The sequence below is a fragment of the Equus quagga genome, chromosome 13 (genome assembly GCF_021613505.1).
Source record: "Equus quagga isolate Etosha38 chromosome 13, UCLA_HA_Equagga_1.0, whole genome shotgun sequence".
NCBI classification, from domain to species: Eukaryota; Metazoa; Chordata; class Mammalia; order Perissodactyla; family Equidae; genus Equus; species Equus quagga.
In genome coordinates this window covers 32,561,572-32,574,658 of record NC_060279.1, presented here as the reverse complement: position 1 = coordinate 32,574,658, position 13,087 = coordinate 32,561,572, and the positions used below count along the sequence as shown (strand labels likewise).

Genomic DNA, 13,087 nt, shown 5'->3' with positions numbered 1-13,087 from the left:
GAGCTACGGCTTCAGCTGCAGATTTCCTGGAGCAGTGGCATCATGGCGGACAGTCCCCGGATGTGCTGGATTTGGTACCCGTATGCATTGTTAAGGCTCCGGAGCTCAGCCAACAGGCCCAGCAGCTTCGCATACAGAAACCTTGGAGGAAGTAGTGGGGTCACCAGAGAAAGAGGAAGAAAATAAGGCAGCTGAGAGTCTTTTCCTGTGGCCCTGATCCCCTGAACTACCCGTCAGTGAAGCTAGGTTTAAACACTAAAGAAAATCATGCTCTGATATAACAAATTTATCAAAAGTTCCAAAGGTCCCCAGGGGAGCCTCTGTCTAACCTTGTCTTATCTCACCATGCCCAGTTTTTCTTGAACCCAGAGCTCTTAGGGCCAAGTGTGAAGAGAGCTTCAGACTTGGCCAGAACGTAACTGTGTGGAATCTGAGGGTCTGGCCTTCTAGAGCAGGTTCTAGAAGGTGGGTGTGTTCTATGGTATAAAGCATCCCTCTCTGACCAAACTGGCTCATTGAGAAATGAGCAGGAGAAGAAGTGGAGCAGACCTCAGAGCCTGGAGAGATCATGGGCTGTTGGGCCAGGGATTGGCTTTGGCCATGAAACTGTGAATGACCGTAACCTCGAGGGGAATGAAAAATTAAAGGAACTGATCCAATGGAGAGGAGGGGAAGGACGAAGGGAAGAATGAGCAAGACTCCCGAAAGGCTGCTTTAGTCTGGAGAAGTTGAATTGGTGAGGCGATGGATGTCATCAATCTCAGGAATGCTATTATACAGAGCCTGTGAGCTACTACTTTGCATCTACTAAATAAAAAAATCTGGAAAAAGTGAGATGAAACAGCAGTAGAAGCAATTTGGATGCTGGAACCATATGAGATGGGAGGGAAGAACTAGACCCCCAAGGGACCTGGTTCCCCAAAGGAAAGGACAGTAAAAGTATTCATCCTGAGCTCAGTATTTCCCCGACCCCTTCTTGCCCTAGTGCAGCCTCCAAGCCCCCAGTCTCCCACTGTACCGATCCCGGGGCCTTGGCTGCTGGCCTTTGATGTAGCTGTGCAGAGTCAGTGCCATCTCCTCTTGGACCTGATCAATCTCTTCCCTCCTGGTAATCCCAGGCCGGTCTGTAAGATAGGGAGCAGGGGAAGGACAAGGTAGGGGCTGGGGGTGGGCCTGCACTGTGCTCCAGGGGCTGGGATAGACCCATTCCACGGGTTTGAAGACTAAATGGCCTGGGATGGATGGATTCAAGGAGCTGAGAGTTTGGGCAGACGTGGTGGAACAAAAGCTTCTGGGCTTTGGGGGGATGCTCACCAGGAGAGAAGAGGGCCGTGGCAGCCATGAGCACATACTCGGGCACCTGGAGCTGCAGCCGCCGCAGTGTCCCATGGAAGCGAAAGAACAACTCTAAAAATTCTTCCTGGAACCCCACTGTGGGAGATACTAGGCTTAGGAGCCTTCAGGTCACCTTGCCACATACCATATGACAAGGACACATGCCCTCTACTGTTCTAGCATCATCTCACCACGGGCTCCATCTTCTATTGTGTAGCGAAGAGGTCCACAGAGAAAGTTTTGGGTTTGGAGACAGAAAGTGGTATTGAGTGCGATCTGACAGATTTCTAGAGCTGCTCCCTTGAGAAGGGAGATCTGGTCCTCCATGGGCAAGGACCTGTGGGGAGCAGTGAACAAGGGCACTTTAGACTCTAGCCTGAACTTCAGAGAGGGTAAGGAACTCCCAGTTCTGACTGAGATACTTAGAAACAAAGTTGAGAATTCAAGACCTGGTGCTTGGAAAAGCTGAGGGATGGATTTGTTTGGTCAGTGACTTTTTTTTTGGTGGTGGGGAGGGGTTGCAATTTACTGGAGTGTTTTTTCCTTGAAAGGGAAGGGAATGTCACTCACCGGAAGAGGGGTAGATCCTTGGTGAACTTGATGACTTGCTGTACCATGAAAGTGTTGATGTCTGCAAAGTGCGTGAGCAGAGGCAGTACAGGGACCAGGGTGGGCAAGCCTTGGTGATGGATGAACAGATGAGCTGGAGGCTGCAGAGATGAGAGCCTGAGTCTGAGGCCCTGGTCCTAGGGATCTCCTTTAGGCCTTGCCAGCCTTATCTTGGAAGGGTTCTGGGCTGAGGAGCCTGCCTAGGCTGGGATTCTGGAGAAGTCCTGTGCTCTGTATTGGTGCATGGTACACAGCCCCCTCCCTCATGCCAGCCTCCTTGGGCAGCCTTTTGGTCACATTCCAGCCCAAATCCTGTAAGTGCTCACCCTGAACTGTACAAACTGCTCAAACATGGTGCCCAGGTGGCGGTTGTGGGCCCCCAGGAGTATCTGGACTAGCTCTTTCTGCTCCTTACTCAGCTGCGTAGGTGCTTGCTGTGCCCGTCGCTGGGCCTGCTTTGCTCGCCGCAATGCCAGGGCTTCTGACGACAGGATCACTGTGCCCAGGCAAGAGATGTGACAAAGCTATTGAGACCAGCAGAGGGCACCGTCCTCTGCCAGCCCCTGGTCTGGGACTCCTCAGACCGCCTGCACAATGAGGGATGCAGGGACCGAGGAGAGTTCCTGAGTCCTCCTTGGGCTTGGCTGAAGTCCCAGAGGCTCCAGGTGGTAGGGGATTCCTGTGCACTTTCCCCAACCTGTGAGGCACTGCAGCAGAAAACAAAGCACTGTGGGAGAGAAAGCAAGGGTGGAGAATAAAGTGCAAATGGTGTTAAGGAGAGGTTTGGCTTCTGGGGGAACACTAAGAGGGAGGGCTCTTCATACCTAAAACATCACCTAAAAACATCACCTTATATTTGCATAGCATTGTAATTTCAAAGCTTCTGAGGTTAAATCTGGCAGGATGAAACAATCCTGTGGGTAGACAGGGCAGGTGTTATTATCCATATTTTTCAGAAATGTAAACAGGCTGAGATTCCAGTGATAGGTCCAAGGTCACAAAATACTTAAGTGATGTAGATTGAATTCAAACCAAGATTTTTTGACTCTCTCAGTTTCCCTTTCACCACTCCATATTGAAATGCAGTGTGATGTCGTGGAAAAAGCAAGGGTTTGGGAGTCAGACAGAAGTTTGAATACTGACTCTACAACTTTTTAGCTGAGTGGACTTGGGCAAGTTGACTTCTGTGAGCCCTAGTTACATTAGCTGTTGGGAGCATAGCCTAATTACCTGGCACAGAGAAAAAGCATTAAATAATTAATTCAACAATTATTAAGTACCTATATGACAATCACTATACTTGAGAGAAAGTAGAGAAAGAGCAAGGGGCCGGCCCCGTGGCCGACTGGTTAAGTTTGCGCGCTCTGCTTGGGTGGCCCAGAGTTTCGCTGGTTCGGATCCTGGGCGCGGACATGGCACTGCTCGTCAGGCCACGCTGAGGCAGCGTCCCACATGCCACAACTAGAAGGACCCACAACAAAATATATACAACTAGGTACTGGGGGGATTTGGGGAGAAAAAGAAAAAAAAAAGAAGAGGAAGAGCAAGCGGGATGGATATCTAGGGGAAGGGTGTTCCTGGTAGAGGGAATGGCAGGTGCGAATGTGAAAGTCCTGAGGAGAGTGTGCTTGGTGTGTTTGAGGTGGCATTGAAGTCAGTGTGGCTGGGAAGGATTTGAGCAAGGGGAAAAGAGTAGGAAATAAAATCAGAGAAGTGGTATGGGGGAGCTAGACCAGGAGATCAGGGACCATAAGAGAGAGGAGGAGCCATTGGAGGTTTTGAACAGAAGAGCGACATCATCTGACTTGTTTCAAAAAGCTGTCCACTATGTGGAGAATATGCTGTGGGAACAAGGGCAGAGAGACATAATGAATTCTTGGGATCGTGGGGGCTAACTCACTGTCCTTCTTCATGCCAGCATTTAGGCACTTCTGCAACCTGCAGGCTGGGCAGTGGCGCCTCTGGGCCTTGCTGACGTTACAGCTTCCAGCAAAGGGGCAGGTGAGACCAGTTTTTTTGTTGACTGTTCGTCTGTGAGAGGTAGAATTGTGAGAGTTGGAGATGGCAGTGAACAGTGGGTATGTGAGGGGCTGAGATGACATCATCTAAAAGAATCTATGGTGACAAGGGCTAATCTGAGCTTTGCCCAAAAGTTCCTAAGGGTGGATAGGGTACGACACATCTCAGGCATTTCCATGGAGGGCCAGGGTCACTCAGAAAAGCCTTGTTGACACAGTACTAGCCTGGAGCTCCGTGGGTAGTGAGTACATATCAGGTACTCTTGACTAAGGGGTTGTGTCCATAGGGCAAACACTTTCCCTCTATTTATACAGTATTGAGGCTGGCAAGATGGAACATGCTAGCCCCAGGGTAGTTAGGCTCTAGGATGCAGGAGTAATATAGTTGAACGAGCTTGGGCATGTGCCAGGGCTTAAAGCCTGCCTGGCAGGCAACTGGGGAGGTTGTTTCTCTTGGGGAGGAGGCTCTCACCTGAAGAAACCCTTGCAGCCCTCACAAGTCAGGGCATGGAAGTGATAGCCTGTAGCTCGGTCCCCGCATACCACGCAGTTCCTAGGCTCATCTTCCTCACTGGCCATGGCTTCAGATGTTGGGGTGGCTGTCATAGGCCCTGAATGTAGGAGGGGTTAGCAGTCAGCTCTGGGCCACCCCTGACCCACTTCTCCCCCTTCTATAGAGCTTCTTCCCAACCCTTCCCTGGGCCTGATATCTGTACTTTATTGCTTTTTTTTTTTTTTTTTGAGGAAGATTAGTCCTGAGCTAACTGCTGCCAATCCTCCTCTTTTCGCTGAGGAAGACTGGCCCTGAGCTAACATCCGTGCCCATCTTCCTTTACTTTATATGTGGGACGCCTACCACAGCATGGTGTGCCAAGTGGTGCCATGTCCGCACCTGGGATCTGAACCGGTGAACCCCAGGCCGCCAAAGTGGAAGGTGCGCACTTAACCGCTGCACCACCGGGCCAGCCCTGTACTTTATTGCTTTTAGTCTCTAGTCCCCAACAGATTTCCTACCTGCTCCTCTTAGGCAGCATGTCACCTGCAGGCCACAGAATCTGGTATGGGATTCCTCTCCCCAAACTCTCACTCTGCTTCTGCTTTCCCCTTGATCTCGGGAGCTGCTGGCGTTTGGAGTTTGGGATTATGACCCTTGGTACCTGGAAAACAGAACTTCTGCTGTGTGTGGCCTCCAGTTGTCCTCAGTGACCACCTAGATAGGGCACGGCCTCTGGACCCAGGGCAAAGGCCTGGGTAGGAGGTTTTCCCAGAATGCCCATGGTGCTGGTTGCTGGCACATGGGGAGGGACTGTGGTGGGTGGGGACCTCATGACCCATTAGAAACTGCTCCTTATTAGACCCATGGAGATTTTCCTTGCTGCTAAGCTTTAGGCTAGATCTGCAGCCTTCTCTGTACATGGATCCTGGACAAGCTGGGAAGAGAGAGGGTGAGACAGAGCCAGCTTTTTCACTTGCAGGAAGTCAATAGGAAAAGAATATATGTAACAATTGTATGATGCCCCCAAAATGAAAGCTCTTCAAAAGAGATGGGATCTAATTAAGAACATACACACAGAGCTAGAAGAGGTCCAACTTCTGAGAATTTGGAAGGGCTGAGAATTAAATCAGAGAGGCCTCTAATCAATTAGAGGTGTTTGAGATTGATTTGGGGACTGGAGCCAGAGCTGGCTTTGTGGGCGCGTGACTTGTGCAGTCACATAACACCCTCTGCTCAGAGGGGTCTTGGGCTTGGTTAATGCCTGCTGTTGCCGTTTTGAAATTCTTAATGATTTTTGAACAAAGGGCTTGGCATTTTCATACTTCAGTGGGCCCTGAAAATTATGTCTCTGGTCCTGTCTGGAGCCAAGACAAAGGACTTCTAGTTAATAAGTTTGAGAATCAGAAGTAGGATCTTCACTGGGGTTGTCTAGTGCTCCGTTGACACTGAAGAACATTTTTGCAAGTGTAAAAATGCATATATATACTCTCCCAACATTTATGAACAGAAAAAGTAATTTCAAAAGCTATTTGGATGTTTTGGGCATGAGCGATATGTTGGATACGTCTATTTGGATAAATCTGATCCCACACACACTGGAATAAAGGCAAAGTCACAGTCTTCCGATTTGTAGGGTCCTTCTCACTGCAGATCTCCCTGGGGGTTTGCTGTTTCTGCACTCACACAGTCTTCTCCCACTAGAAATAAGCATTTTTCTTTTTTCCTTTTTTATAGGCTGGGCGGGGGGGGGGCTGTTATGTATTCTGCTTCATCAATTAAGAGTTAAATTACAGTTAATGTTGCTCTAAAAATGAGTTAAAAACCCAAGTGCAGGCTAGAGTCATAAACACACACAGGGAGAGATAGAGACAAAGAGAAGAGACTGAGTTAACAGGAACCTTGTTTAGGTTCCCAGAATGAGTTGGTGGAACCCTTAATCTTAAGTGGTACAACATACAACTATGCATAACTTATTGCATTTTGAAAGAAGCTGAGTTCTAGTGAGCACAGGTGCTTAGATCTGGTCCCTGGAAGATGGTGAGCATATTTACGTGTATGCATCTGTTGGTATCTTTGCTTAAGTGTGACTCTGAGAATTCATACTAATTCATTCAATCAACAAATATTGACTGAGAACCTACTATGTGTTAGACAAAAACACATATAAAAAGATGAATAAGATGGTCTCCTGCCCTCAGGGAGTTTAAATGTACTAGTGGGGGAGACAGACCTTTAAATAGAAATATAGCCAATATAGATATAGATCAATGATGGTGCTATGCACAGAGCATTATGGGACCCCAGGAAAGGGGCACCTAATGCTGCTTTGGCAAAGGGATGTTGAGCAGGAGGCAGGGAATGCTCCCTGGACAAGTGACAACTGAGTTGATTTTTAAAGGATAATGAGTTAACCAGGTGAAAAATAAAAGGCAACTCAGGCAGAGGGTGCAACCTGAGAGGTTCAAGAAGCGAGATACAAAAAAGTGGATATGGTAGAACCACAAACAGGCCTCTCTTGTTGGAGCATAACATTTCAGTCTGGGAGTGGGAAGAGAGAAGTCAGAGAGATGGGGTTTGAGGCTGAGATGTAGGCAGGACCAGTCCATTGTAGACCTCACGTGCCAGACTAAGCAGCCTGAAGCTATCAGGAAGCTTTTAAAGGGTAAGCTGGGAAATGACATGGTCAGATCTATTCTAGATAGATCTGTCTTATTCTAGCTATCTTACGCTGCTGGCTGTTTGGAAGATGGATTTGAGAGAGCAGGACTGGAGGCAAAGTGACCAGTTAGAAAGCTATTGCCATAATGTAGGTGAGAGAAGATTAAGCCTGAGCTAGGATAGTGGCAGGATTAGAGGAGGAGAGGGTTTTGAGAAATACATGGGTTGTGAAATAATTGGAACTTGGTGACTACTAGAATGTCTGGGTTGAGAAAGAGGAAGAGGAGTTAAAGATGACTCCAGGTTTCTAGCATGGGTGATTGAGTGGATGGTGGCACCAGCAACTGGGAGAGAGACTACAGGAGGAGAACAGGGTCATCCATCCTTGGGCCCCTATCCACTTCCATGGTTGCCAACTTACTCTAGGAATAAGCTATTAAGTGCCTACTCTGTGACAAGGCACTATAAGGAGGGAGAAAATAGAGGGTCCCTGTTACCAAGGAATTTACTGTATAATTATGGAGACTGCATAAATAAATTGAACTCGCAACAAAATAAAAAATAAACAAGTGGGACTACATCAAACTAAAATCACAGAAAAAGAAATGATCAACCAAAATGAAAAGGCAGCCTACAGAATGGGAGAAAATATTTGCAAATCACACATCAGATAAGGGGTTAATATTCAAAATACGTAAGGAACTCATATAACTCAACAGCAAAAAAATAAACAATAGAATTTGAAAACTGGGCAAAGGGCCTGAATAGACATTTTCCCAAAGAAGATATTCAGATGGCCAACAGGTACATGAAAAGGTGCTCAATATCACTAATCATCAGGGAAATGCAAATCAAAACCACAATGAGAAATCACCTCACACATGTTAGGATGGCTGTCATTGAAAAGACAAGAGATAAATGCTGGCAAGGATGTGGAGAAAAGGGAACTCTTGTGCACTGTTGGTTGGAGTGTAAATTGGTATAACCACTAAGGAAAACAGTATGGAGGTTCCTCAAAAAGTTGAACATACAACTACCATATGATCCAGCAATTCCACTCTGAGTATATATCCGAAGGAAAGGAAATCACTGTGTCAAAGAGATATCCACACCTCCATGTTTATTGCAGCATTATTTACAATAGCCAAGATATGGAAACAACCTAAGTGTCCGTCAGTGGATGAATGGATAAAGAAGATGTGAGATCTGTCTGTCTGTCTATCTATTGAATGGAATACTATTCAGTCATAAAAAAGAAGGAAATCCTGCCATTTGTGACAACATGGATGGACCTTGAGGGCATTATGCTAAGTGAAATATCAGACATAGAAAGACAAATACTGTATGATCTCACTTATACGTGGAATCTAAAAACAGCCCAACCTCATAGAAAAGAGATCAGATTGTGGTTGCCAGATGTGCAGGGTGAATGGAGAGTAATTGAGGGAAGGTGGTCAAAAGGTACAAGCTCCCAGTTATACGATAAATAAGTTCTGAGGAGGTAATATGCAACATGTAATACAGTTAACAGTACTGTTCTGTATGTTTGAAAATTGCTAAGAGAGTAGATCTTAAAAATTTTTATTACGAGGAAAAAAATTTGTAGTTATATGAGGTAAATCACTTCACAATATGTACATACAGCAAACCATTGTGTTGTATACCTTAAACTTATACAATGTCATATGTCAATTATACTTCAATAAAACTGGAAAAAATAAAATAAAATGGAAGTCATTGCCACCCTTCCACAATCTAATTTCTCCCATATTACCTAACTTGGTGCCTATCCCAACACGAGAAGGTGGAAAGAGCATGGGCTCTGGAGTCATACAGACTTAGGTCAAATTCTGGTGCTGGCTCTTGCTAGCTGCATTACTTTTTTTGCTCCTTCCCTAATTATTTGACATCACTGAGACCCAGCTTGATGTGAGTCAGATATCATCAGGCTGGGCCAATCCCAGGCCAGGGAAGTGAGGCCGACTTCCTTTCCCTAGATCAGTTTTGAATACTTAGGGAGGAGTTCAGGCTGGAGGAAAGATGCTCTGGTCCAGGGCTGACCCTTCACCTGGGGCCCAGGATTGCCCTGAGCCTTGTTCTTCATGGAGAAATCTACCTTGCAATTCTTTGAGATGGGTTTGCCTTGGGGACGCACCTCTCTGAGATTGCTCTTCTATATACAGAAATGCTCCCCCAGCCTCAGGGTATCTCCCAAGAGGGCAGACTGAGCCTGGGTTCTGCTGCAGGATGCCCCTAGCATCCATGGTGTATGGGCTTTCAGAGTTAACTGATGTCCCTGCCCTCTTCCAACATGCCTGTTCAGGGCCAGGATCTGAAAAACATCTGTGTTGGTTGTGGCCTGGTAGGTTAAGCTCTCTGAAGTCCAGTTTTCTTATCTAGTAAGGGGAGGTTAATAACACCCACTAGCCAGGTTTGTTGTGAAGATTAAATAAAGTAATATATGTAAAGTTTCTTACACAGTGGTTGCAACATGGAAGGAAGTTGATACATATTCATTCTCTTACCCTCTTCCTTTCCTTCCTCTCCACTACCACCCTGTCCCAGATGTCAAGCCAAAACCTGGGTAGTCACCTAGCCTCCTTTCACTCCCTCCATAGAAATGATCAGTTGCTATGCCATGTCCCTCCTATCTCCTGACTCCTACATGCTCACTACCTCTTAGCTGAGTTCAGATTCTTAACCTTTTTTACTTATTATGCAGGAGCCTATTAAATTATTCTCCCTACAACCAGCCTCATCTCCTTCCAACCCATCCTCCATGCTGTTGCTATTTCTAAAATGCAAATATGATCATGTCTCTCCCCTGCTTAAAATTCCTCATTTGCTTCTCATCACCTTCAGGATAAAATCCAATCTCTTTAGCATGTCACACAAAGTCCTTTGTGATCTGGCCCCTATTTATCACTCTGGCCTCATCTATTCCAAGGCCACTTCTCTCCCGTGACCTAACACATCACACTTTGGCTCTAAATGTGCTTAAGCATTTAGAGTTTCCTGAACAAGCTGTGCTCACTCACCTCTGAATATCTGCCCTTGTTATTCTGTCTGGTTGGAATTGCTGCATACCTCCTCCCTTGGCCCTCCTGATCCTCTTGGCCCTTCAGGCCTGAGCACAGCAGATCACCTCTGGGAGCCTTTGGGTTAGAGCTATACCTCTGCACACACATTTGTCATAGCACTTATCACATTGCAGAGCAATTGTCTGTTTCTTTCTGACTCTGTCAATCACTGTGAGTTGTTGAAGTCAAGAGCTGTCTTTTTTATTTTTGGATCCTTACGGTCTTGTATACTCCAGGCATATATAATAAATATTTATAGAATGAATAAGTGGGCTAGGATATGAATTAAGGTCTGATTCCAAATTCATGCTCTTTCCATGTGGCATCATATGTTATTTTTGTGACAGCATCCATTAATTCAACAAATGTTTAATGGATATCTACTTTGTGCCAGGCATTTTCCAGCAATGTAGGTTCCACAGTGTCATCTGGATACATTCCTGCTTCCCTTTTAGCTGCTGGCTTCCATAGCCGATTATCTTTTGCTGTCCCGATTCTCTGACAGGATACCATTAGTCTTCTAGTCTGATTCCTGGCTCCTTTCTGACTTCTGAACCATTCCTACCTGCTCTTCCTACCTGCCATGTTCGCATTTGGCATCTGGCCAATCTTGCACAGGTGTCCACCAAGCCAAATTTTCAGTCTGGGCCTGCTCTATCCTGTTTGGCCTCCTGGGTTCTGGCACAAACACTTCTTTGAACAGAAAGGGTTCAGGCTACCTCTTTTCCTTTCCACCTTGTAATCTGGTTTTAATCTTCTTTCTCTAGACTCACCAAAGATCTCCTGTGGCTTGTTGAATTCAATGGGCTTTCTCTTATGTTTCTCCCAAGCAACCTCCCTACTGCTTTTGACTCCCTAACAACCATATCTTCTCCTTTGAAACTCTTTTTCTCCCTAGCCTCTACTATGCCATGCATTCCTGGTTCTCCACTTGTATTCCTAATAGCTATTTTTTCTTTCTCCTCTATTGGAGCCTCCTTTTTCCTAAGCCTATGGGTTAGGAAAAACTATGGGTTTTCTCTACGGCTCAATTTCAATCTCTACCTTTCTTCTTCTATGTTCTTCCCTAATAGTTCATCTATTCACAAGCTTCTGGTAAAGTGTAAAAATAGCTAACATTTTAACATCACAGTTTACAGAGTACCTTTACATACCTGATTTCACTTATCCTCCTTCTAGTATGTGAATGTCTCCAGAATCTACAACTCCAGTTCCATGGGATCTTGCTATTCCTAGTAGCTCCTTCTGATGCCTGTTCAGGTTAAATCTCATTCTGTTCCCTTCTCTGGACTCCCACTGCACTTGCCCAGACTTCTATCACAGCATCTATAACAATATTGCGCTTTTATGTTCATATGACTGTCTCTAGGGAGACTGTAAACTCTGTGTCAGGGGCTGGCCCAGTAGCCGAGTGGTTAAGTTCGTGCACTCTCCTTCAGCGGCCCAGGGTCTCGCCGGTTCCAATCTCGGGTACAGACATGGTACCGCTCATCCAACCATGCTGAGGCGGCGTCCCACATAGCACAAAAAGAAGGACCTTCAACTACAATATACAACTATGTACTGGGGGGCTTTGGGGAGAAGAAGAAAAAAAGAAGATTGGCAACAGATGTTAGCTCAGGTGTAATCTTAAAAAAACAAACAAACAACAAAACCCTCTGTGTCATATAAGTCTTCTTTTCCCAACACCTAGCATAGGTCCTGGCCATAATGTGTGCTTAATACCCAATGAATAATTGCATAACATTCCCAATTTCCCAGTCCTGAATTCCGAGAGTCACTTTGAATCCTCTCCTAAATCTTGTTAGTCACCGTCTTATTGATTCCTTATACCTATGTTTCTTGATGTTGCCCCTTGTCTTCTGTTGCTATCACTACACTCACCCAGGCTCTTACACTTTGTATGACTGCAATATCCCCATCTTGGTCTCCCCGCTCTCAGTCTTTCTTTTGTCAAATCAGTCCTATATTTCCTCTGCGAGAATAATCTAAAAATGCTATTTGTCCAAGGGTCAGGTTTAAATTCCTTATTCTGGTATTCAAGGACTTCACAGGTCTCCTGCAACTTCCTCATCATAAACCTCAGTCTTCTTTCATCATTTTTCTCTTGTTATCACCCAAATGCCAGATTGACACATGTTTTTACCTCCCTTCCTTCCACCATTTTTCTAAATTTTATCCTTCCTTTAAGTCCCAACTCAAATCCCATTTCCCTCAGGAACCTTTTGAATCTTTTGGTCCTAGACAATGTCTTTCTTCTCTGATCTATTATTATTTACTGTTATACGACTTACTGTTTTCACATACTTGGGCATTTAATAATCTATGGCAGGGGTTGGCAATTTATGGTGTATGACCCAAATCTGGCCTGCTGCCTGTTTTTGCACAGCCTGTGAACTAAGAATGGTTTTTACATTCAAATTTAAGTATAAGAAGATTACTTCATGACACATGAAAATTATAGGAAATTCACACTTCAGTGCCATGAATAAAGTTTTACTAGAATATAGCCACATCTATTTGTTTATGTATTGTCTGTGACTACTTTCCAGCTATAAAGGGAGACTTGAGTAGTTTCAACAGAGACCATAAGGCCTACAAAGCCTAAAATATTTACTATCTGGCTGTTACAGAAAAAGCTTGCTGAACTCTGATCTAGGATCTTGAATTCTCTTTGTAACCTTTGCATAGCTCTTTAAGAACTTTGGAGAGGTCTGCTTCACTAAACAAGATTTTCAATGCTAACTGGCTGCGCGTTAAAAAGATGGGGGAAGGCTGCATAGAGTGAGTAGGAGCTAGCCTAGTTAGAAACTTAGTAACTTAGGCAACCAGATTCCCATTGGAAAGTGAGAATCAGAGGATCTCAGGTGGATGGGGGAAAAGTGATCTTT

At 45.4% G+C, this 13,087-nt stretch overlaps 1 protein-coding gene across 2 annotated transcripts; it reads right to left on the bottom strand.

The window, feature by feature from the left end:
- Positions 1–3: 3 nt before the first annotated feature.
- Positions 4–5,146, bottom strand: NR1I3 (nuclear receptor subfamily 1 group I member 3). Of its 2 annotated transcripts, none has more exons than XM_046684235.1 (9): positions 4,977–5,146; positions 4,435–4,573; positions 3,845–3,975; positions 2,271–2,440; positions 1,906–2,045; positions 1,527–1,672; positions 1,315–1,443; positions 1,019–1,124; positions 4–141 (listed from the first exon to the last, which is right to left on the bottom strand). In XM_046684235.1, the coding sequence occupies exons 2-9, from the start codon at positions 4,566–4,568 to the stop codon at positions 12–14; spliced, it is 1,086 nt and encodes a 361-aa protein (XP_046540191.1). In that variant the 5' UTR covers positions 4,569–4,573; positions 4,977–5,146; the 3' UTR covers positions 4–11. The 2 variants fall into 2 exon arrangements, with proteins under 2 accessions (XP_046540191.1, XP_046540192.1); XM_046684236.1 differs by having other exon boundaries at positions 1,315–1,431.
- Positions 5,147–13,087: the final 7,941 nt, after the last annotated feature.